This window comes from Perca flavescens, chromosome 20 (genome assembly GCF_004354835.1).
Source record: "Perca flavescens isolate YP-PL-M2 chromosome 20, PFLA_1.0, whole genome shotgun sequence".
NCBI lineage: Eukaryota > Metazoa > Chordata > Actinopteri > Perciformes > Percidae > Perca > Perca flavescens.
The window spans coordinates 22,623,731-22,645,759 of NC_041350.1; the positions used below are offsets into that span (position 1 = coordinate 22,623,731).

The 22,029-nt window shown below is 42.3% G+C and overlaps 1 protein-coding gene across 1 annotated transcript in view; it reads left to right on the plus strand.

Annotated features, from left to right (window-relative positions):
- LOC114547147 (ephrin-A2) overlaps nucleotides 1–19,632 on the plus strand; it is a 67,314-nt gene extending 47,682 nt beyond the window's left edge. The window contains exons 3-5 of the mRNA XM_028566380.1: nucleotides 12,411–12,703; nucleotides 17,720–17,785; nucleotides 19,399–19,632. Coding sequence (XP_028422181.1) covers nucleotides 12,411–12,703; nucleotides 17,720–17,785; nucleotides 19,399–19,523 — 484 coding nt within the window. The 3' untranslated portion in view covers nucleotides 19,524–19,632. The remainder of the gene's footprint in view (nucleotides 1–12,410; nucleotides 12,704–17,719; nucleotides 17,786–19,398) is intronic.
- The last annotated feature ends 2,397 nt before the right edge of the window (nucleotides 19,633–22,029 follow it).

The window sequence follows — 22,029 nt, forward strand, 5'->3', positions numbered from 1 at the left end:
TCACGATACTTATGTCACAATACTTATGTCACAATACGATATTATTGTGATTTTAAACATATTGCGACTTTCTGCGATATATATATATATATATAACCTTTTTTCTAACTTCAAAGCATGTCGCCCCAAAGGAAAATTTTGTCAACATCTGTTTTATCTAGAAAATATACATTTCTCTCTCTCACTCAACTGCACCATATGGTGAACTGAAAAAGCAATTGATTTTATTATTCTAGAACCAAAAATTTTAATTCTCATGTGCAATTTATATCATAAAAGATCGATACTTGGCGTCCATGTATTAATACAGTATTGCCATGGAAAATATCGCAATACTATGTTGTATCGATTTTTTCCGCCACCGGCACATTGCGGACTCTCGGGTTTGAGACTGAATTGCATCTATAAACGAAAGTCCGGTTTACTCATCAAACCGTTGTTTCGAACTAAGGTCCCGCCTCTGACCAGGTAGATAGCCAATCATAGTTTAGGATAATGTGGTGGCCAATCAGCTCTCAGGGCTGTCCCGTGCGACCCGAGGCCACTCCATGGACACACCCCTGGGTCAGACAACACATCAGAAAAACTTTTTTAGTTTCAAGAATACCTTGGCGTTAACAACGTCGTGCTTCTTTAGTCCTTTGCTCCTGAGAGTCATAATTCACCTGACCACTACAGGTTCTCGTCAGGTTAACGTTAACATTATTAGAAAACATATCCAGTAACACTTTACTTGAAGGTATCTACATAGAGTGACATGACACTGCCATGAACACATGATACTGTAACCCTAACTCTAACCCTAACCATAACTTGTCATGACAAAAACCGAATGACACTTACTAAAAGAAGCGTTATGTCATAAACGTTTATGACTTGTTTATAATGTTTATGGCATGTTCATGACAGTGTCATGTCACTCATATGTAGATACCTTCAAGTAAAGTGTAATATAATATTCAAACAAATTGTTGTCTTTCTTGTGAAGACAATCCCAGTTTAGAATATGTTTATTGTTTTTTGTTTTGGGCTTTTGCACCTTGGAATTGGCACTAAGATTGAATTGAATAAAAAGAAAGATTGACACAAAGAGAAATGGACAGAACATTGGACAGAGAAAGAGGCAGAGATCAAGATGGAGAGACAATCACAGACAGCAGAGAAAGAGAGAATGAGACAGAGAGAGAATGAGACAGGGAGGGAGGGAGGGTAGGAGCTGCCGGTTAATTTGAGTCAGACGACATTGACCTTCACTCCATCCAGAACCACATACAACATTCAGCACATACGGCTCCACTTAATGTGGCGAGACTTGAAAGTGTGTTTGTGTGTGTGTGTGTGTGTGTGTGTGTGTGCACGCATGCGCGTTTGTGTGTGTATTGTGTGTGTATTGTCTGTGTGTATTTCTATTTTTGATTTGCTCGTAGAAGTGTGACTATTAGCATGAGTGTGCGTGCTTCCCTATGTGTGTCTTTGATTTGGTTTACATGCTGATGTTTACTTGCGCGTCGACACATGCGATATGTGTGTGCGTGCGTGCCTGCAAACCCAGCGTGTATCTTAATTGGACTCCATTCAAGTGTTTAATTACTCATTAGAGATGCTGCAAAGCAATCTATACACCAGCTTTCCCCCGTTGGCTCCCTCTGCCCTCTGTGGCTTCCAACCCACAGAGGCTCAAGCGCTTTGACCCAAACTACATGGATTAGTTCACCTCGTCAATCTGGATCAACCCATCCATATTAGATGAAGATCCTTGAGCCTGAGGGTGATGCCGAAGCGAGACAGACAGTTAATAAGTCAGTCAGCCAGTCAGTCAGTTTGACACATTACTGTATTCATGTGAAAGATTAGTAGTCAGACAGTCAGTCAGTCAGACAGACAGACAGTCGGCCTGCCACTTTTTTTCACCCAGTCAGTTATTCAGGTGGTCAGTTAATAAGCCAGCCAGTCAGTCAGTCAGTGGGTCAGCAAGCCTGAGGGTCTTTTTAGCTGGCCAAATCAGTCACTTCCATAATCGTGTTGCCACCCGTCTATCAATCTGTCAGTCAGACTGTCAATCAAGGAGTTAAAACCCTATGAACCCATTCCTAAGTTAAAAATTTTTCCTCTTTAATGCAATACAGTTCAACAGCTCCACAAACTACATCCTCCAAAATCTTCTTTAAGACAACTTAAACAAAAACAGAACATTATAACCATCATGAAGTTAGTATTTATTGTGTAAGACTGCATTAGTTTCATCTAGGTGTACCTAATAAACTGAGTGTATGACAAAATAAAATCCAATCACTATTCTCACTATTGGATTGGTTTTTTTTCCTCAAAGTTTAAGCTAAAACAATAAAAGTATGACCCGCTTGAACCTGAGGACCTCAGGAGTCTTAGGTTGGGGGGTTAGATTAGAGGTTAAAGATCATGAATATATAACAGATCCACACAATGGAGGATTTGGTTTTGCAGCTCTGCCACTCGGAGGCAAATGTTGCTGTCCTGGCAAAACGTGGGCTGGATGTTTTGTGGAAATATAACAAAAGTAAAGTACAAAAGAATGAAACGAAAGAAAAGTTTTGTGTCTTCGCAAAATAGTGGTGGTCATGTTGATTGACATCCAAAAAGTGTGTCCCAATCTGTTAAAAAAAAAAAAAAGTCATTAAAACTGCATCATAAAATCTAAAGTATTGATGGAATGAAAAATAAATCCGCCAGTTCTTCTCCCTTCTTTAAATATTGACTGTGTGGATACGTGACATATCTGCAGGGCGCTGACATAAATCCTTTCTTGTCTTGGCCCGCCCCTCTGTGTTGAGAGATTCCTGTTGGTGTGCTCGGACACCAGCCATCAACTCCTTCGCGCTTCACTTTGGGCCAACCTTGTCTATACCAATACAGTCCCACTGTTGTTTACGCTGTCAACGATGCCAAAGCCGGTGCTGCATCATGGCGAATTCCCCTCACAAAACAAGGAGACTGATATAGGCATATCATGCACTCTGTCTGTCAGCTTGTCAGATGCGGCGTGTGTGCCCGAGCTCTCATCTCATCTGTCTGACTAAGTCATCCTGCTTGTCCATCCGTCAGTGGCTTTGTCACTCTATCTGTCTGGCTTTGGGTCTATTCTGTTTCTGCTTTGTGTGTGTATTGTGTGTGTGTGTGTGTGTGTGTGTGTGTGTGTGTGTGTGTGTGTGTGTGTGTGTGTGTGTGTGTGTGTGTGTTTTAGCTACCACATCACCAAGGTGACAATTACCCTTCTGGGGGATCTAGAGATTTTTCTTCTGACAAGTTTTGTTATGTTAATTCAGTGCTGTGGGTGTCGGGTTGTATGTGTCTGTATGTATGATGGGAAGCATGTTTGTGTCTTGACAGTGTGTGCATATGTGTGTGTGATTTTGCCAGGGATTGGCACAGGCGGCAGTTAATCCACGGGGGGGCCCATGTTGCCCGTCTTGAAGAAATACATAGTAACCTTTCAGATGTGCTGAATGTCACCACGGTGATCTATGAGCGACATTATTCAAAATGACAGATGTGGAACTCAAAACAACACAACTTCAGCTTGGGAATGTTAGTGTGTGAGGGTTGCTGCAGTGTACGACGTACAGTATGATATTCATGTGTGTTATGTTGTGTCTATTTCTTGTTATGGTTGTTGTGCACATGTTTACGTAGAAGTGAGGATGAAGAGCTAATTTACCTAATTAAACATCTGTGTTTATGAATCCCTGTGTGTGTGTAATGTGGATGTACACGTTTCATGTGTTAACATATTCTGTCAGTATGTGCTAGTAAGTCTCAGTGCACGCCTGCCCTAGTACGATATATTTATTTGCAGGTATGTGTGTCTCAGCAGGTGTTTGTGTTGGGGGGTGGTAACATATTTACTTTACCCCACATAACTAAGCATCAGCAGCCATGCTGTGCGTGTCACAAGCAGAGACGACATGAGAAAGGAACACCTCATGCTGAGAGAAAAGTCACTAAAGAGTTTTAGCGAGGTGTGTGTGTGTGTGTGTGTGTGTGTGTGTGTGTGTGTGTGTGTGTGTGTGTGTGTGTGTGTGTGTGTGTGTGTGTGTGTGTGTGTGTGTGTGTGTGAGAATATCATTTTAAACATTCAAAAAGAACGAGCAGGAGGCATGGTGGGAGGAATAGAAATACACAAATGGAGGGGAAGAGAAAGTTAAGACAGAGGAGAGAACAAGGAAGAGACAACAGAAGTGGGAATGATGAAGACTGAAAGGAGAAGAAAGTAACAAAGTCAAAAGATGCTGCAGTGCTCCTGGAGGGAAAGTCGGGGAAGAAGAAAATGGGAAGGAGAGCGAGTAAACGAATCTGAAGTGAGGAGAGATGAAGATTGAGGGGAAGACAGAGGGGGGGAAAAGGAGCAACAGACAGACTGAAGACGGGAGCAGATAAAGACGGAGAGATAAAAACGGAGTGTAATGTGGCGTTAATTGGACAGGCATTGAGAGTGACTGAGGCTGCAATGTAACTGAGGCTACTTACAGACACACGTTTCTTCCTGCCAAAAAGCCAAATGAGGTGAAATTGTGCACAGTTCTGATGCTCAATATGTAATTTTACATTTAAAAAAAATTCATTTGGCCAACTGCGCCTGGAGTTGACCATGGTAAGCCGGTGATAATGGTGCAATCTCTTTGTGCTGGTAGAGAGCAACCCGGAGGTTCATTACTGTCAATATGGGAATGATAATAAACTCAGTGCTGGCAGAAAGTATCACCCACTGTGCCTGCAGACAGAAGTTGGCAATACTTTGCCAACTTTTGCCTTCGACTGGAGAAGTGAAGATGAATCGGATGTTTAAAAATTGAAAATCGATCCTCACCTGATTTGTCTTTTTCCAAGAAACATGGAGTGATATGTTGAATAAGCAACACAGATGTTTTTTTTTTTTTTATTTACTCTCCAAGAGGATAAGGAGTTTGATTTCACTTGGCTATTCCAATGCCTTACTTTTAATTTACTGTAGTATCTTAGTTCAGGAGTTTTCTTGGCAAACAAAGTTTATGTTAAAATGTTGTGTTTCTCAGCAAAATATTCCAGCAAACGTGTTCAGTGCATTTCCTTCCTCATAAAACATGTGCAAAGCAAATGAAATTGGGATTTGTTCATATTCTTGTCTACTAACAGTGTTCTTCTTCATTGCCTTTGTTGGTACATTGCCACATTTGTTGGCACATGCTCCACAGCGCTGCGGAGGAAGGTCTGGCTAGTCCACACAACATTCTGGGATGGGAGAAAAACATGCTCTGGTTTATTGGCATGTCTTTAAACCAATCACAATCATCATGGGCGGTGCTAAGCACTGGACAGAGCCCCAGTGCCGCTGCAAACCTTACTCCGCAGCACTGTGGAGGAAGGTCTGGCAGTGTGGAACTCGCACTGGTCTGGTCTTGGCTCGGTCTCCCCCTGCCTTGGTCTTGACTCGGTCTTAACCCCTCAAAGTCTTGGTCTTGTCTCGGTCACTATACACTGGTCTTGGAGAGGACTTGGTCTCGGTTTAGGTGGTCTTGACTACAACACTGTTAGGATATGACAACGCTTTGGCTGACGTTTGGTTAGGTTTAGGCACATAAAATGACTATATGGAAAGATTATGGTTTGGGTTCAAATAAATACTTCTCTACGGTTAGGGAAGCTTCGTTGTCATGGTTACGATAATAAACACGTGGTTATGGTTAGAAAATGATTAAGGTTGTTGAACAGCTGTCTCCAGTACTGTTTTGTTGACCCATCCATCCATCGTGTCCTGCTCACTATAGAGTTTGTCTCTCTTTAATAACCTCAACTGGCTTCCTCCTCTCATTTTTTGGGACACCTGCTGAAACAACTGATGCTGTCAGAACAGGGACCCACTGAAAAATTGCCCCATAGTCTACTAGTGTCAAGGTTTCAGCAGGTGGACCCAATTGCAAGACTCTTCCAGGCAGAAGTGCAGAACAAACACACTTTATTTTGACACTACAACTTACAAACTCACAACTTCAAACTAACAGCACTCTCACAGGACAAACGGAGAGAGGCGAACCAACAAGTGACAAAGGAACAGAGGGGTGTAGAAATACACAGACCAATGAACAGAAAGACAGAGGATTGGACAAGACAGTAACAAGCAACAGGTGAGAGCAGAACTGGAGGGAACTAACAAGACAGGAAGTGCAGACCAAATAAGGGGAAGGGCGGAGACAAAGACACATGACAGACAGGTAACCACAGAACACATGGAACACAGCAACAAGCACAAATCACAACACAATACACAAAATGGCCAAAAGAGTGGCACAAAGGCAGTCAGTCACAGCCAGATCCTGACAACTAGTGGGTAAAAATTTCCTTAGGGTACCTTTTTAAAAATTATGCAAATGATAACGTAACAACAGTTCAACAAAGAGCATACAGAGAAAAGGCAGAGGTTGTCATAATGTCTTTTTTTGTTTACATGGGTGTTTGCCTGACCCTGCCAGACCTTGTAGGTCGAAACGTTTTTTTTCTGGAGCTTCCCCTTTTGAAGCATCTTTTGAACCAAAAACACGATGGCGTATGGAAAGCATTTTTTTGACTGACGTCCCACACCCAGGGCAGTGTTTTTTTTGGGTTTTTTTCAGTCCAAAGCACAAGTGCCGCATCAGCGTGAGTGACAGAGGGAGATCAAGTTAAGCTGGAGTAAAAGAGAAAGTTGATGGAGAGAGAGGTGACATAGTAAGAGTGAGAGACCGAGAGAGCGAAGCATCCTTTGATGTTAGTTGGTTGATCCGGCCTGCTGTTTAGGACGCAGGCAGGTATGGTAATCATCCGAGGCTTCTCCAACCAGCTTTGATCACAGCCATGCTGGGAGTTGATGTTGATGACTCGGTGGTGCCAGAATACTAACAAGTGGCCACTAACACACAGACACACACTTTTTACTGTACGTGCATCCACTGTACATAAATACACATCCAGTCACACACTTAGACATAAGCTTTCATTCTTCTCCTTTCTCTCTTAATATTTTATTTCAACTTTTAAACTCCTCAATTTCTATTTTCTTTTCATCCTGACGTGCGCACACAATACCATAAAACCCTTTTAAACAGACTCTTTTCCACTGATTGTGGTCTAAGCCTCAGAATAAGCCTTTTACATCCATTTGAGCAGCCAAAAGATGAGTCCTTCAGCTGCATTTGGCTAACCTCACCAGACAATTCAATTGCACTGAAAGAGTGAGGAGAATCTGTGAGACATCAGGGGATTAGAAACAAAGCAAACCATCATATCATATTGCACAGGTTTGCACACAAACAATATTAAAAAAGAAATGTCTTGAAGCGGAAGAGCAGACAACTGGGGGAAAAAAGCATGTACTGAACAACATGCATTTATACATAACATGCATATAATAAGATTCTGTCTTTTTAAAGATACTTTTTTTGTGGCATTTTAGGCCTTTATTTGATAGGACAGCTTAGACATGAAAGGGGAGAGAGATGGGCAATGAACATCAGCACATGTCAGAATTGAACCTGCAGGTGCTGTGGCGAGGACTGAGCCTCTGTACATGGGGCGCACGCTCTACCAGGTGAGCTACCTAGGCACCCCTTCTGTCTTTTTCATAAAAACACTGCTGGGCTTGAAAGCAAAAAAAATCTTCCTATTCTTCCTAAACCTAATTATCAAGTTTTATTCCTTTTTGTAGTTTTACTTATAGAAATTATATTGACTGTCAATATGGCAGAAATACAAAAAGCTATCTTTCTCTGGAAGTGAAAGATAATCAAGTTTTATCACCCGGAAAATAAGAAGTATGTGCACTATTTCTTATCCTGGTGATCAGAGTTTACACAGAATGAGTAAAAGGATCTGTGGAACTTTTATAATTTTGCATTGTACTTTGCTGTAAGCTACCTTAAAGCCCACTGTATTATATCATCTGTCAAATTATTATGATGGGATAAGTTTTGGAAGTTTTTGTTTGTCAAAATATGAGACAATCCTAGAGAAAATTGGCGCAGCTTGTATTGTGTGTGTGTGTGTGTGTCTGTCTGTCTGTCTGTCTGTCTGTCTGTCTTTACGGCCATGCATTCTCAATATCCCCAGGAGGCTGGAAGTGTTGTGTTGTTGCAGGTCTGAGACAGTGTCTTTTTGATACTACAACGTGGGATCACCAAAGTCAGAAATTACGAAACTGTACACACACAGTAGGGCCTTCAAATTGGCTATAATCTATATTGTATAATGTATCAAATGACAATGTGATACATTCGCTTGTAGTGATGAACCTACAGAGAACATTCACCTGAATGTGAAGCCCCCCTCGGCTTTACGGAGCTTCATAGTGAGTTTCTGCTCATTGTTTTAGGTGTGCATTTGCAACTTTACTGTTTTGGTTTTGGTTTACTTTGGTCATTTTTAGCAAAAAAAGCTCTAAAACCCCACTAAACAATACCTGCTCTGCAACCAAGAATAAAAAGTTAGCTACTAGCTGGTGAACATAGTGAAGCATTTAGCAGCTGGAGAGCCAGATATTTCCCTCAGGAGTTAATTGAGACCAAAAATGGAGCTAAAATAGAGCGAATGAAACACGACTCCAAATGAATGCTAATGTTCCTCTAGTCTGTAATAGCAGGATGTGCAAATAAGCAACTGTTTAGTAAGGTGGAGGTCAGCAAAAATAAGATTTTCAGGAGGTGTTGAGTTACTCTTTAATCACAGCATCATAAACATTCACAAAGTGTAATGCCAGTACTTATTAGTGTTATGGCAGCTTGATGCATACCCCTTCAAATAAAGTGTTACAGAATATTGTCCTGTCTGTTGATAGGGTTTAAATAATATGCAAACTGGATCACAAATATGGACATTGAAAGAAAGACACACCAATACCTACACACACACACACACACACACACACACACATCACACACACACATCACAAATCACACACCACACACATAAGTTCTGTGAAGAAGAGAGATGCCGTAAGTGTGAGTGCATTCCCATGTCTTTTTGGCCACAGCAGTGTTTGTGTTTTAATTCCAAATGACATACAGCCTGAGAGGAGGGGAAACAGGCACACACACTCAGCCACACATAACTGCACACCAACATGTACTGCTCGTAGGGGTGGCTCACACCTGCACGCGCACACACACACACACACACACACACACACACACACTCCTGCCTGGGCATATTAGGAATGCAGACAGTGTCACAGGAGCAGGGCAGGGCACTGAGTGGCTTAAGACAACTTAATGTATCCTGGCACATTAGCTCATTCTTGGATTGAGCATCCTCACTCATCGAGACCCTCTTTACCAAGCTACCGTTTAGCCAACCACAAGCAAACACACACACACACTCATTGTATGCCCAAAGTATTGATGCTCAGATGGTAGTCATCCATAAATGTATCAGCGCATAATCAATAGGCAAAGCATATTTGTCTCAGATGAAAAACCACAGTCGTACAAATTGAAATGAAAGACAGAAAAACTCCTCCTCCATCTGCTCTTCCTCCAGCTGGCCTCCTCCTCCTCGTCTTCTGCTCTTTCTTTTCTCTGTCTTGTTTTGCTCTCATTTCTTGCAATTTCATTATCCCTCTCTGCCCCCCTCCTCTCTGTCTTTCGCTCTCTTTTGTCCTCATTCCACACGTATCTCCATTCCTCCCCTACCTTTTCTCTCTCTGTTTCCCTCCCTCTCTTCTTTCTGCTTCTTTCAGCCCTTTTATTCACATTCTGTGCATCTCTCCCTCTGTTTCTCTCTCTGCCTTTCCCCTTTAGTTGTTAATCAGAGTTGATTGGTAGCAGAGAGAGCCGAGAGGAGCTCCCCAGTGGATCAATGCCTCTAAATGATCTGTTCAAGGATCCCTTTAGAACCTGCAAAACTCGCTCTGATAGGGCACCGAAGCATGAAGGCGCTCATTTCACATCTAACTCACTTCCTGATTTGCCCTCTGGGAGAAGGGTAGGAATGCAGTTATAGGGATAATTTGTCCCAAAGCTAAATATCCCACTAACCAAAAGTGTTTAGACCTAAATGTCTTCATTCCAGGCAATCAATTACTGCCAAGGTGAGGGGGAAAATGATGAATTTGTTTAAAAAGCTCAGTGTGTGTCAGTGTGTTTGTTTATGTGTTTGTGTGTGTGCGTGCGTGTGTGCATCTGAGATGTCGAGATTGACCGACAACTGGTTTTGTTTATGCTCATTTGATTGAAGACGTTTTCCTGCATCTCAAATTTACTGAGCTTCAAGAAACAAGATTTGATAACATGCTGTAGCCGGTTTTAAAAAAATGTATTTGACGTGGTACATTTGAAATGAAATTGATCGTAGCCGTTGTGATGATGTTAATGAAGTGCACCAGAAGAAGAAGCAGCCGCTACAGACGCAGACGTGCACATGCCCACAAAGAGATTACAATACCATATCCCACTTAGGAATTTTAAACAGACAGTTGAAATGGTTGATGGATTACTGAAGAATGTCTCAAAGTAAAACTTGAATTTGAAATGACTGTGGGTTGTTAAAGATGCAAGTAAAAAAAAAAAAAAAAAAAAAAAAAAAAAAGATTATCAAGCCTTGGGACATATAATTTATGGAGTGCTAGTAAATAAAATATATCTGAAATATCAAATGTAAAAAAAAAAGATGTATTGTATTTACTCACCAAAGGGTGCCGATATGAAGCTGAATTATGCATTAAACAAAGCTATGAATTTTAAGATTCGTGGTTAAACAAATACTACATTTTTTAGTCATGTTACAACTTTACATAAAATATTGATTGGTCAGTTTCAGCTTTAGGAAAATTTTGCTAATAGATACCATACATTTCATATTTGGGATTCTCCACTTGGGTATTACAGTGTTCTATATTTTTCTTATTGTTAACAAATCCCATGTTGATTCTAATAAGTATTGTCTGTGTAGCCTGAAGGCAGATATACACAAGTGTATTCCTTTGTGCCATAGAATAACATATAATGAAAACATTAAACACACAGCCATGCCCTGGCACTGGGTGACATTGTCCTTTATAACTATAAACCTGGGCACTGTTGTATGATTCTGAATTGATCTCACAATCCTGCTGCTATAAACACTTACTTTAGCACCAAATATGTACTAATTTAGCTTTTTTAAAGATGAAGGTATGTATTAGTTTTTAAAGGTTAGTCTTCTGAACAAATGCGAGAGCCACAGACAAGATGGGGAAGACATACAGTATGTAGAGACAGACAGCATATTGTTGGTTTTAGCCCTTTTAATGGCATTTGTTGACAATAACAAAAATATAGAATATCAGCAGTCTTATCCTTTAACAGAGACTGTTTCACTCCAGTGACTTTGGGATTGTAAACAGAAGTTCAGTTCCCATATAAGCAACATTGGCATCAACATATAAACATAAATAGGGCCTGTATAATGTAGGGAAAAAAAATGCCATATGTTTTTAATATACTCTAACTGCCTTGCAGAGACTGTTGAAAAGAGATTGGGGAGTCGCCAACTGATTTCAAGCACCATCTTATGTATCTCCATATGTCACCTGCCTATATTTCACAAACTCTTTGAGTCCATGCCAGAAGGAGGAATATAGCAATGGCACCCTCTACAATGTGTGTATAATATTTCTTCTTCAGCAACCTCTGACCCATTTCTATTGATCATGCTGCCCTCAGTGATCCGCATGTGTACGGAACTAAGTGGGCATTCACCACAGACTCTATACACTGCTTTAGAGGTTGGGATAATAATGTGTGCTCTCTACCATCACATGACCTACTTCTCTTGAGTATCATAGAAAAAAGGCTCATTCAAGCAGAAAAAAAAGACCATGTTCCAAACATGCTTATAATTCCCATGAAGCATAGCTTGGCAAGTTTTATTAAAATAAAATTGGTTGCTATGCAAACTTTTGCCATAACCAGAGGGGTAATTATTGATTTTTCTAACCTTCTTGTTTATTAAATAGTAAACACCCTCTAGGATGTTTTTGCTACAAACTGCCATGACTCAGGTTGTTAAATGACCCTCTATCAGAAAGCTTTAGTTGGAAGCGTCCTTGAGCAACGCGTGGTGTCTCTTAAGGGTTGTTGTTTTGTAGTTGACTCAACCTCGGATCTTCCTGGGAAGATGTCCACACAAAGAAATGTCCTGACAGCGATCATACAATTTAATATAATTACGGTACACAGCATGACGGAACTAATTGGACAGTCACCTCAGTTTCCTTTAGGCTGTGCAATCATACGGAAATCCAATATTGGTAGTAAATATTCATAGTATTGTAGAAGATGTATAGGGTTCTCCCCCCTGACCATTGATTCTGTGCATATACCGGAGCCCGTTTGTAATTTTTATTTATTCATGAAGTAAATTGAATCCATTGTTTCCTCTGTGTCTTGCAGGTTCTGGCACGGAGAGTACAGGGTGGCAGTGAACATTAATGACTATCTGGACATCTACTGTCCTTACTACGAGGGTCCTCCGTCCCATGGGCGCATGGAGCGCTACATCCTGTTTATGGTCAACCACGAGGGCTACACTTCCTGCCAGCACAGGATGCGTGGCTTCAAGCGCTGGGAGTGCAACCGTCCCAGCGGTCCTGACGGACCCCTGCGCTTCTCAGAGAAGTTCCAGCTCTTCACTCCCTTCTCCCTGGGCTTTGAGTTCAGGCCTGGACACGAGTACTACTACATCTGTGGGTTATCAGCTAGGCAGTGTGTGTTTCTGTGTGAGATAGTGTGTGGAGGTAAAGAGTGTCTGTAGGTAAAGGGTGTTTGTCTGTTTGTCGCGTGCATTGAAACGTGTGCGCATGTCTGTGTTTGCATGTTAGCCACGCTTCTGCTCAATATGCATTCGCAAACGATATGTAAATATGCAATCAACGGAAGGTGATTGAGAGAGTTCTCAAACACAGCCCACCACGTCGCTCGCACACCCACAGGCGCGCATAAATACATCTTCCATCTCTCACTCGCTCCCCCTACTCTCTCTCTCTCTCACTCTCTTTATTTCTTGATGTATCTCTCTGCGTCTGTCGAGATCATAAGTGGTGTGCTCAGCAAAGTGGTAAAAATGTCACTAGGCGTAGTTTGTAATCATTTTTATATTAACTGTATTGATGTTTCTCCTCACTTCAACAAGTGATGTATTAGTATCACAGATGGGCCTAACCCCCCTGAGAGACTTTGTTTTTCTGAACCGAGTTAAAAAAGCTTTCATTCCCCCACCAGGCATGGGACAAACAGTAGCTTAAAATTACTCTTAAACATTGTTTTCATCTGCACCGTGTGCCAGATGGGTGGGATAGATTTACCGCATCCGGACTCTTTAGTGCATATCAGTTGGTAATCACATAAAAGCACATTAAATTGACTTTCAAAAGCTATGCTGTCAATGTCCAAACTTTCTGTAGCTGCACAGAAAAGTGACGCTTTTTTTTTCTGTGTGGAGGCTGCAAGAGCTGTGACAAAACATTCAACTGTTTAAATGAACATACATGATGGGAGAAAGAAAATGATTCCTCTGGGAGAGGACAGTCTTAATTCAAATATGTACGTATACTGTAGGTTGTTTTAAGCGTTTGAACAAACTATTTATAATGTCTTTTGTCTGTTGAAGGTCCAGTGTGTAACGTGTTTAGTTGTTCATTATCAAAAATCTGTGTTGCCCGTTCACAAAGTTGTCCTTTTTCATGAATATTTATCCACCATCCATTCCAAGTATTCCTTTTGGCTTGAAATTTTACATTTGCGTTTTCATGAACTGGGGTAGACACTCCATATTCATGCGCCATCTTGAAACACGTCAGCCGGTAAGGGACATACAGGACATACTGCTCCGCCTTTTGTGTTTTCGCTGTCACATGATAAACTCACAGTTGCTGCTAATGCTGCTAATGGGTATCGTAGCTTCCAAGCCCCGGCAAGTTTGAAGAAGGAAAACATGGAGGACCACATGTATTCAAAATCCAAATTTCAGGAACAGGAATCCTCTTCTTTGCCCAGAAAAAGAAAAAGTATATTGAAAAGAGCGTGAAGCCTACCTTAGCTGTAATACGTACTTTGAACTGCGTGGCTCGAGAGAGTTGATTGTGATATAAGATCTCAACGCTAGATGGGAGAAATTCCTACACATTGGACCTTTAAGGACCGTCTCCAGCTGCCATGTGGTGACCAGTTTAAGTGTGCAAACCAAGCAACGCTTTCTTAGATGAATCAAACTTTTGGCATCTAGAGACTTAACTTGATAACCAATTAGCAGAGTTATCTCATTAGACCTTTACTTAGTTTACTTTTGTGTTACTCTCTGAGTCATACTAAACCTGACCTGTCATTGGTATCTTGTTCAGAATTTTCACATGGACAATGTCATTTCTGCCACTACCCAAACCCGGCACCAGTCTCTTCATTTCTCCATTTGTTGCCGCTGCACAGCAGGCTGAAAATTGACCTTAACCTTTTTTAGTAGGTGATGATGCATTCTCACCATGACCCGTAATGGGATGAGGGTCTGCTGCCATCACTTTAAGGTTGGCATGCAAGTGCGACATATTTCTTGATGGAGTTTTTTGCCCTTGGACAGATTCTGACCTGACAGTGATATTCTCCTTGTTCAGACAGCGGAGGCAAAAAATATAATAAAAAAGATAGCTTGACAGATATTGAAAACAGGTTTAAATTCAATTTGTTGCAGCATTACTGTGTTTAGATTTTATTTCTAATGCAGTACCACGATTTTATAATGTATTCAATAACTGAAAACCAATGTGCTACACTACTAATTTACTGTGAAAGATAATAAGATTAAAGTAATGTTTCCTCCAACGCTATTTGTTTATAGAGTAACTTTTAATAATGAGCACTAACTATCTGCAAATATTTCTTTGCCCCAGTCTGTTGTCTACGCTGTCAGAAAGACACAGCAGGCGAGAGTCCGAGAGCTAAAGAGGCGAAGATAACAGCCACCCGATGTCCTACTGCACTTTTCCCAGTCGGCACAAACACACACTCTTTTGTTTTCAGTCTCATGTAAGGATGGACAGGGCCCCTCCAGAGTTGTATAGTTGCTGACTCTAGTATTGTATTTCTGGGACCCCTGAGGGGAATGTGTATTCCACAAGATGTGTGTGTGTGTGTGTGTGTGTGTGTGTGTGTGTGTGTGTGTGTGTGTGTGTGTGTGTGTGTGTGTGTGTGTGTGTGTGTGTGTGTGTGTGTGTGTGTGTGTGTGTGTGTGTGTGTGTGTGTATTGTAGGGGGAGGGCTGGTTGTGGGGTCAGTTGTCAAGTGATTGTGAGTCCGTGAAAGGCCATGTCCATCATCTTGACTGACAACCACACACGTTTTTGTCTCTCACATGCACACACACACACACACACACACACACACACACACAGGTCAGTATTGAAGTGGAACAAAGGCATTTTTAAACTAACCAGCACCATGTGTGTGTGTGTGTGTGTGTGTGACTCCTCTCTGCAGATACTCCACATAGTAAAAAAACATTGATCTTTGATGGTGATTTGTGGCCAGACCTGTGTGAGTGTGAGCCCATGTGTGCATGTTGGTGTGTGTATTTGTCATGTGGTTGACAGGTTGACAGGTCTGCTCCACCCCTAACTTCTCCCAGCTGCCATCTGATGAGGTTGAGTGATTTTCAATGGGGTTTTCAGGAGATGTTGGTTTGTGGATGTGCTGGGAAACGGAGGCGCTGGGCTAGCCGATAAGACTTATAAAAAATGACAAAAGTGAAATTATTTGGAGGGCATGGAGAAAAGGGCTGTGTGTGTGTGTGTGTGTGTGTGTGTGTGTGTGTGTGTGTGTGTGTGTGTGTGTGTGTGTGTGTGTGTGTGTGTGTGGGGGGGGGGGGGTGATGTGTTTTTCCACTTCTTTATCCCCGAAATGTTGCCATTTGTCATTGAATCAGTATGGAACCCCTAAACAAAGACACACAACAGGAGAGAAAGCCCGATACAAAGCTGGCGGGCTTTATAGGGGACCACTTACTGGGCACTGTAAGGAGGTTAGGTGGATGATTTGAAGAAATTTGAGGCAAAGGAAGTGGGCTACAGGGAAGGCATGAAAGACTAAAAGAGGTGAAGGGCAGAGAGTAGGATGGATGGAGGGAGGAGTTGTGGGCAGAAAGAGAGGGAGGAGAGGGCAGAGGAAGGGTCAGATTTATTTCCTGTGCGCGCTGTGGATCTTGATGATGGTCCTCTCCAGGGTCGCTCTGGGCTTTGGCTATGCGGACTTCCTCAAGGGAGAAGGCCAATAGGTCTCCACGCACACTTCTGCAAGCACCAGCATGTGTGCACTTTTGCTCATCCTCGTGTGTGTGTGCGGGTGGGTGTGTGTGTGTGCACGTCTGCGTGCTCGAGCGGTCAGAGTTGGTCACCATCTGCTTTAAGGTCTCCAACTCTATTTCACATCAGAGCGAGGTGGGACTAAAAACCCAGATTCAATTTAATTTATTCTACTTTGAAGTTTGTATCACAGTAACTTTAAAACATTTTTCTCATATTTTTTTGGCATTCAGCCAGTGCAGCACGGTGGCTCAGTGGTTAACACTCTGTCACCTTGCAGCAAGAAGGACCTGCGTCTGTGGGGAATTTACATGGATTTCCTTACCCGTTCCAAAGACATTCAAGTCAGGTCGATTCGAGAGCCAGTATTTCCCTTAGGTATGAATGTGAGTGTGACTGAATCCCAGTGTGCGGGCTGATCCTTCTCAGACTTGTTTACATTGCCTTAAGTGTTCAGTATGTTAACCGGAGCTCACAAACTTGGGAGCATGGCTTAAAATACAACTTAAAAGGACATAACATAACAAAATTATCCAACTGCTTGAAGGAATAAATGTCATCAAGAAAGAAATAGGCTGCATTAATGACTACATTCATGTCAAATTATAACAAATGAGTGTTAACTTACATAAAAAAAATTCCTTTTTTTTAACGCATACCCTTGATTAACCACCTCTAACATTTTTGTTTCAGGCTAATTACAGTAATGTAGGTGTGTTATACGTTGCTGTAACACCCAGTGAACAAGAAATGTGTAAAAGAAATCTGCATATTCATGTGAAAAGAAGCCAGCACTAAAGCCCACAGACATACTTGTTTCTGGCAAAAGCCATCCTCCAGTGAACAAAGTCTGCAGTATAATCATTTCCGTTTCTCACTGCCATCTCATAAATATGTTTTAAAATAATTGGGGTTAAATGGAGGTTTGGTGTCTTTCCGGTGTGAGGATCCAACTTATGACCCTCCAGTCACACTCCTGACAGGCCCTGAAAGCCCCAGGTTCACTCTGTCAGCGGGTTTGTGGTAATTTCCATAATTTTAAATTAGTTTTGAGAACAGGCGCCACTAAATTAAAACATCAACTGAATGGATAAAGGCATTTAGCTGGTGTTATTCTATATTTTCTTATTGTAAACAAATACCATGAAAAGCCCCAAACTAATATTTTACTCCGTCTCTCAGTACTTTCTGGTTATCCTATCTCAAGCCCAAAATCTGACCTACATTCATTCCTACTGAGGACATACATTTTTTAAAACAGGTCTAAAAATGCCATGGTTACAGTATTGTCTCTGTCAACTCCCAGTCCAACCACCACCTAATAATAAGGCTTTATAGCACTCTGAGACATTACAACGTTTATTAAATGTTCTCAAATACTAATCTCCTCTTTTAACCTCTCTGCTTTTTACAGCGTCTCCTCACCCAAACCATGTGGGGCGAGCATGTCTAAAGCTGAAGGTGTATGTCAGACCTCCAGGTAAGTCACGCTCTAACTACACACACTGTCACACACAATGCCACACACACACGCAAAGGTCCAGATTGGCTATCAAAGTAAAATTAGGGGGGGAATAAGGAGTCTGATAGAATGCCCCGGCAACACTCTCTGCTCTGATTCACAGGCCAGCCAGGCAACACTTTAACACCTTTACACACCGTGAAAACACACACACACACACACACATTCTGACCAGGATTCTGACACATACAAGCACACACAAGTGTGCACAGGCGCATGCACACTGGCACAAAGTGGCATATGCACTTCACATCAAATCACATCACATCACACTGGGTGTGAGGGAGACCTTCTGTCCTTGTAGAAAGAGAACAGAGCCAGCTGAAAGTGCTCTCTAAAAATGTTACCAAGCCTTCACATCACTCTACTGGCTAGATTTGCTCATAAGAAACAAGAGAGCAATCTAATAATACACCCATCGCATATACTGTAGAAGTCTAATCTAATAATAGACACTTCATAATTCTTAATAAAATTCTCCTCATGCATCAGCCTTGTGGTAAAAGATGAAGCGTGACTTGCTCGCCACATAATACCTTTTTTCCAAAGAGCATGCAGCCTGATAAGACATACTCTTTTGAAAATAGCTCCCTCATAGATCGGTGCAGACAGGACGCAGTGCTCACACAAGTGCGCCATGTTGGCCTATGATAGTGCCGTTTTAAAAATAACTCAAAAGATTGACATGCACCGGGAGCAGATTGCGGCAGGCATTTCACTGCACTTGCGTTATCTTGATAATCTACCTGTACGTCTTTTTCAAAGGCGGATTCTACCTCATGAGTTTTCAACCTAAGCCTGACTAAAGAATCCAACCTGGGTAGTAACACATCTCCTTAGATAATGACACGGCTTTGAAGATCCTCGTAAAAGGATGAGAATCGGCCTTCGCAGCTTTCCAGACTCAGATCATTCCATCTTTCGCTAAGGGAGAAGGAAATTCTCTCCTCCTCCATAATTACTGAAACAAGATGCATTCTTTTATTCTGTCATTGCTGCAGCTCATCTTTGAGATTCTGCTTTTTTGCGCTGTTAAAGTAATCTGTCTGACATTGCAACTTCCATCTCATCTGTGAAATATTGTCACTAGAGTGAGCTATGAGCAGTTGCACGTGTGTGTGTGTGTGTGTGTGTGTGTGTGTGTGTGTGTGTGTGTGTGTGTGTGTGTGTGTGTGTGTGTGTGTGTGTGTGTGTGTGTGTGTGTGTGTGTGTGTGTGTGTGTGTCGGCTGCTCCAGATTCTGAGTCTCTGTGATTAAACTGTAATTAGGTTGGTTAAACCCCCTGCAGAGCTCAGTTGCTGTCGTCTTCTCCTCCTCCCTCTTTCCTCTTCTCATACCTCTCTGCCGTCTTCTCTTTGCCTTTCCTTGGCTTTTGAAGGGTGAGAGTTTTGTGCTTTGTCGCTCAATTTACACACCCCCATAATTTTTCCACTTGTTCACCCTTTGTCTTTCTATAAATCCACTCCCTTCTCCATTCACTTTGTTTTCGATTGTCTTGTCTTTGTATCTGTCTGTGTGTCTGTCCTCTCAGTTCAGATGTTTTGTCGTTTTCGCTCTTCTTTTCGTTTCAGATGGGTCGGGATATGATTCTCCGGAGCCCTTCCTGACTGATGGAGGTCCAAGCTGGAGGCCAGGGTCCATGACCCTGTTAGCTGTTCTGGCCTCACTGCTCCTGGGACTCTTCTCCTGGCTGTGACCCCTCTCCCTCTCCTCCTGGAGCTCCCACCCAGGGTCGCTGGGCTGGGCTGGCTGTCCCTCTAAATCCACCACCCCTCAGGGAAGCCCTCTGTCTCCGTCTCTGTATCTCCCCCTCCCACCTCCACCTCTATACGACCAACAACCCCCCCGCCCCTCCCACCTCCACCTCAATACGACCAACAACCCCACCCCCCCTGCCAGCCCCCTCCATGGCCCAGCTGCGGACACCGTTTCCAGCCCTGGCTGAGAGGGTTTGGTCTTGAGCTGTCTGGGAAACTGCGCTTCATCTCTGATCCCCAAATTCTGGGTGGAACAGCACCTCTCAGCTGAAAAACACAAGGGAAATGTCTCTGCACTCATATCAGGGGGTCCTTTTGATTTGTTTATTGACTCTTGGCCACTGATGGGGTAGATGTAGCCGAGGCTATGATTAAACTTGTCGTTCCAGTGCAATTCCTATCATCCAATCACGGCAGGATGCATTAAGCGATAGGCCTGAATGCACAAAAATTGGATTTTTTTCTCACATTGCTATCCCATCGTCAAACCAAGAATTGGAAGTGGCCAAGCTTGCATTTTAATTGGAATTCTATACTACCTGGACCAGTTCCAACTGCAACGAGTAGAACAGCAAACCTATAGAGATGGAGAGGAGAAAAGTGACCCGGCCTGTGCAGAAAAATAAAGGGAAACCGATTAAAATAAATATGGCCATATGGGAAATGTAATGTTATATGTGTTGATATTTTCAGACCCAGTGTAGATTCACAGCAATGTGATATAAATACTTTTTTTTTTTATGAGAAGCTTTAATATCACATTAAAATGACAAGTATAATCATAGCCTGTTTTAGTGGGAGGGTGGGGTGTGTGCAGGGGGGTGTTCTGGGTGGGTTTGGTGAGGTGTATATTTTCAGGTGGATTGTGTTCTGTCTTATTCATGTTTCTAAACAAAGCATTTATCACAGCCTGGCCAGCACAGGCGTCTTCAGCACTCTCTAATATCGATTGGGTCGGGTGACTTTTGGAACCATGACTTTCTCATGTATGAATGTACCACTGGTCACCCACCTCTTTGTCTTTCTGTATTATTATGACTGTGGTCACTTACAGTACCTTCTCTCGGACTGGCAGGATGAACGGGTCGGGGATTTGGAGGGATGTGTGGGGCGGGCAGGAGAAGAGTGAAGTAAGGATGAACGGAGGACAGGTGACAAAAGGAGGCGACACTCAAGTTGCATGACCACTGTGAAACCTTCAGATCAATCTCGTTTGTAATGATGATATATTTTTTCATGGGGCAAATCAGAAACACCCTGCTACCGCTCTCTTGCTCTCCCTGAGACTTTTTCCGACATCAAAAGGAAAATTCAGCCTCTCCCCTCACACGATTTCTCCTGTCTGGCTTTCAGCCGCTGATGGATTAGCTTGGGCCGGGAGATAAATGGACCCACAGGGTGAAACTGACTGGAAATCAGCCCTCGGAGCCCAGGCCAGATCACAATGGACATAAATACTGACTGAAGCTGGTCCTGGGTCTGAGGGTTAAACCAATAAGGGAAGCGCATAGACTGTGGCAAATGAGGCGAGGTGTGTGTGGTAGCAGCACAAAAACACACATGCGCATGCACACACACACACACACATACATATACATACACACACACACACACACACACACACACACACACACACACACATGCAGTCTTTGATAACGGGACGGTTCCTCTGAGATTTTGGGAGCATTCACAAAGAGAGAGGGAGCAGAGGAGGAGGGAAAGTTTGTGTGTATCATGGGACTGAGACTTCTTTAATGTTGGGAAGTGAACATAATGAGTAAGCACTGTGAACACACACAGATAAAAACACAAACATGACGACCAGTGTACAGATACACACACACACACACACACACACACACACACACATACAGACATGTAGAAAAGCAAATGCGGATCTAAACATTTACAAAGACATGGCATGCACATACACACATGTACAAAGATACACAAAAAAAAACACAAACAAGGGGAAGCACTTCCTTCGCTGTTTCATCTTATTTTTGTAGCATTTAAAATCACTGTTAATTACTCCTGTGTGGGATGCAGTGATGGGGTATAGCCTGTGGAAGATAAAAAAAAAAATGTTTTCTCTTCTTCTATTCCACTGATGCTGTCCTTCTATCGTTCTTCTTCTCTGGTTTGTGATCCATGGTTGGTAGTGGTAGGATGCCTCCAGGTCTGAGCGTCATGTATGAGTTTGTCTCCTTTTCTGTTTGTGATGTTTTTGTGGGTGCTGACCTCAGTCATTAAAGTCAGTCAGTCAAAAGTAAACACAGAAGTCAGAGCAAGGAGAGAAACACACAAATAAAGATTGTCTTTTTGTCTACTTGAAAAATAAGCCAAGTGAGTGGAATTTCTTCAGTGGAAATGTGAATTAATTTTCATTTGATGGATTTCCCCCCCCCCCAAAAGGGCAGATGATTGTATTCATGTATTAGACTG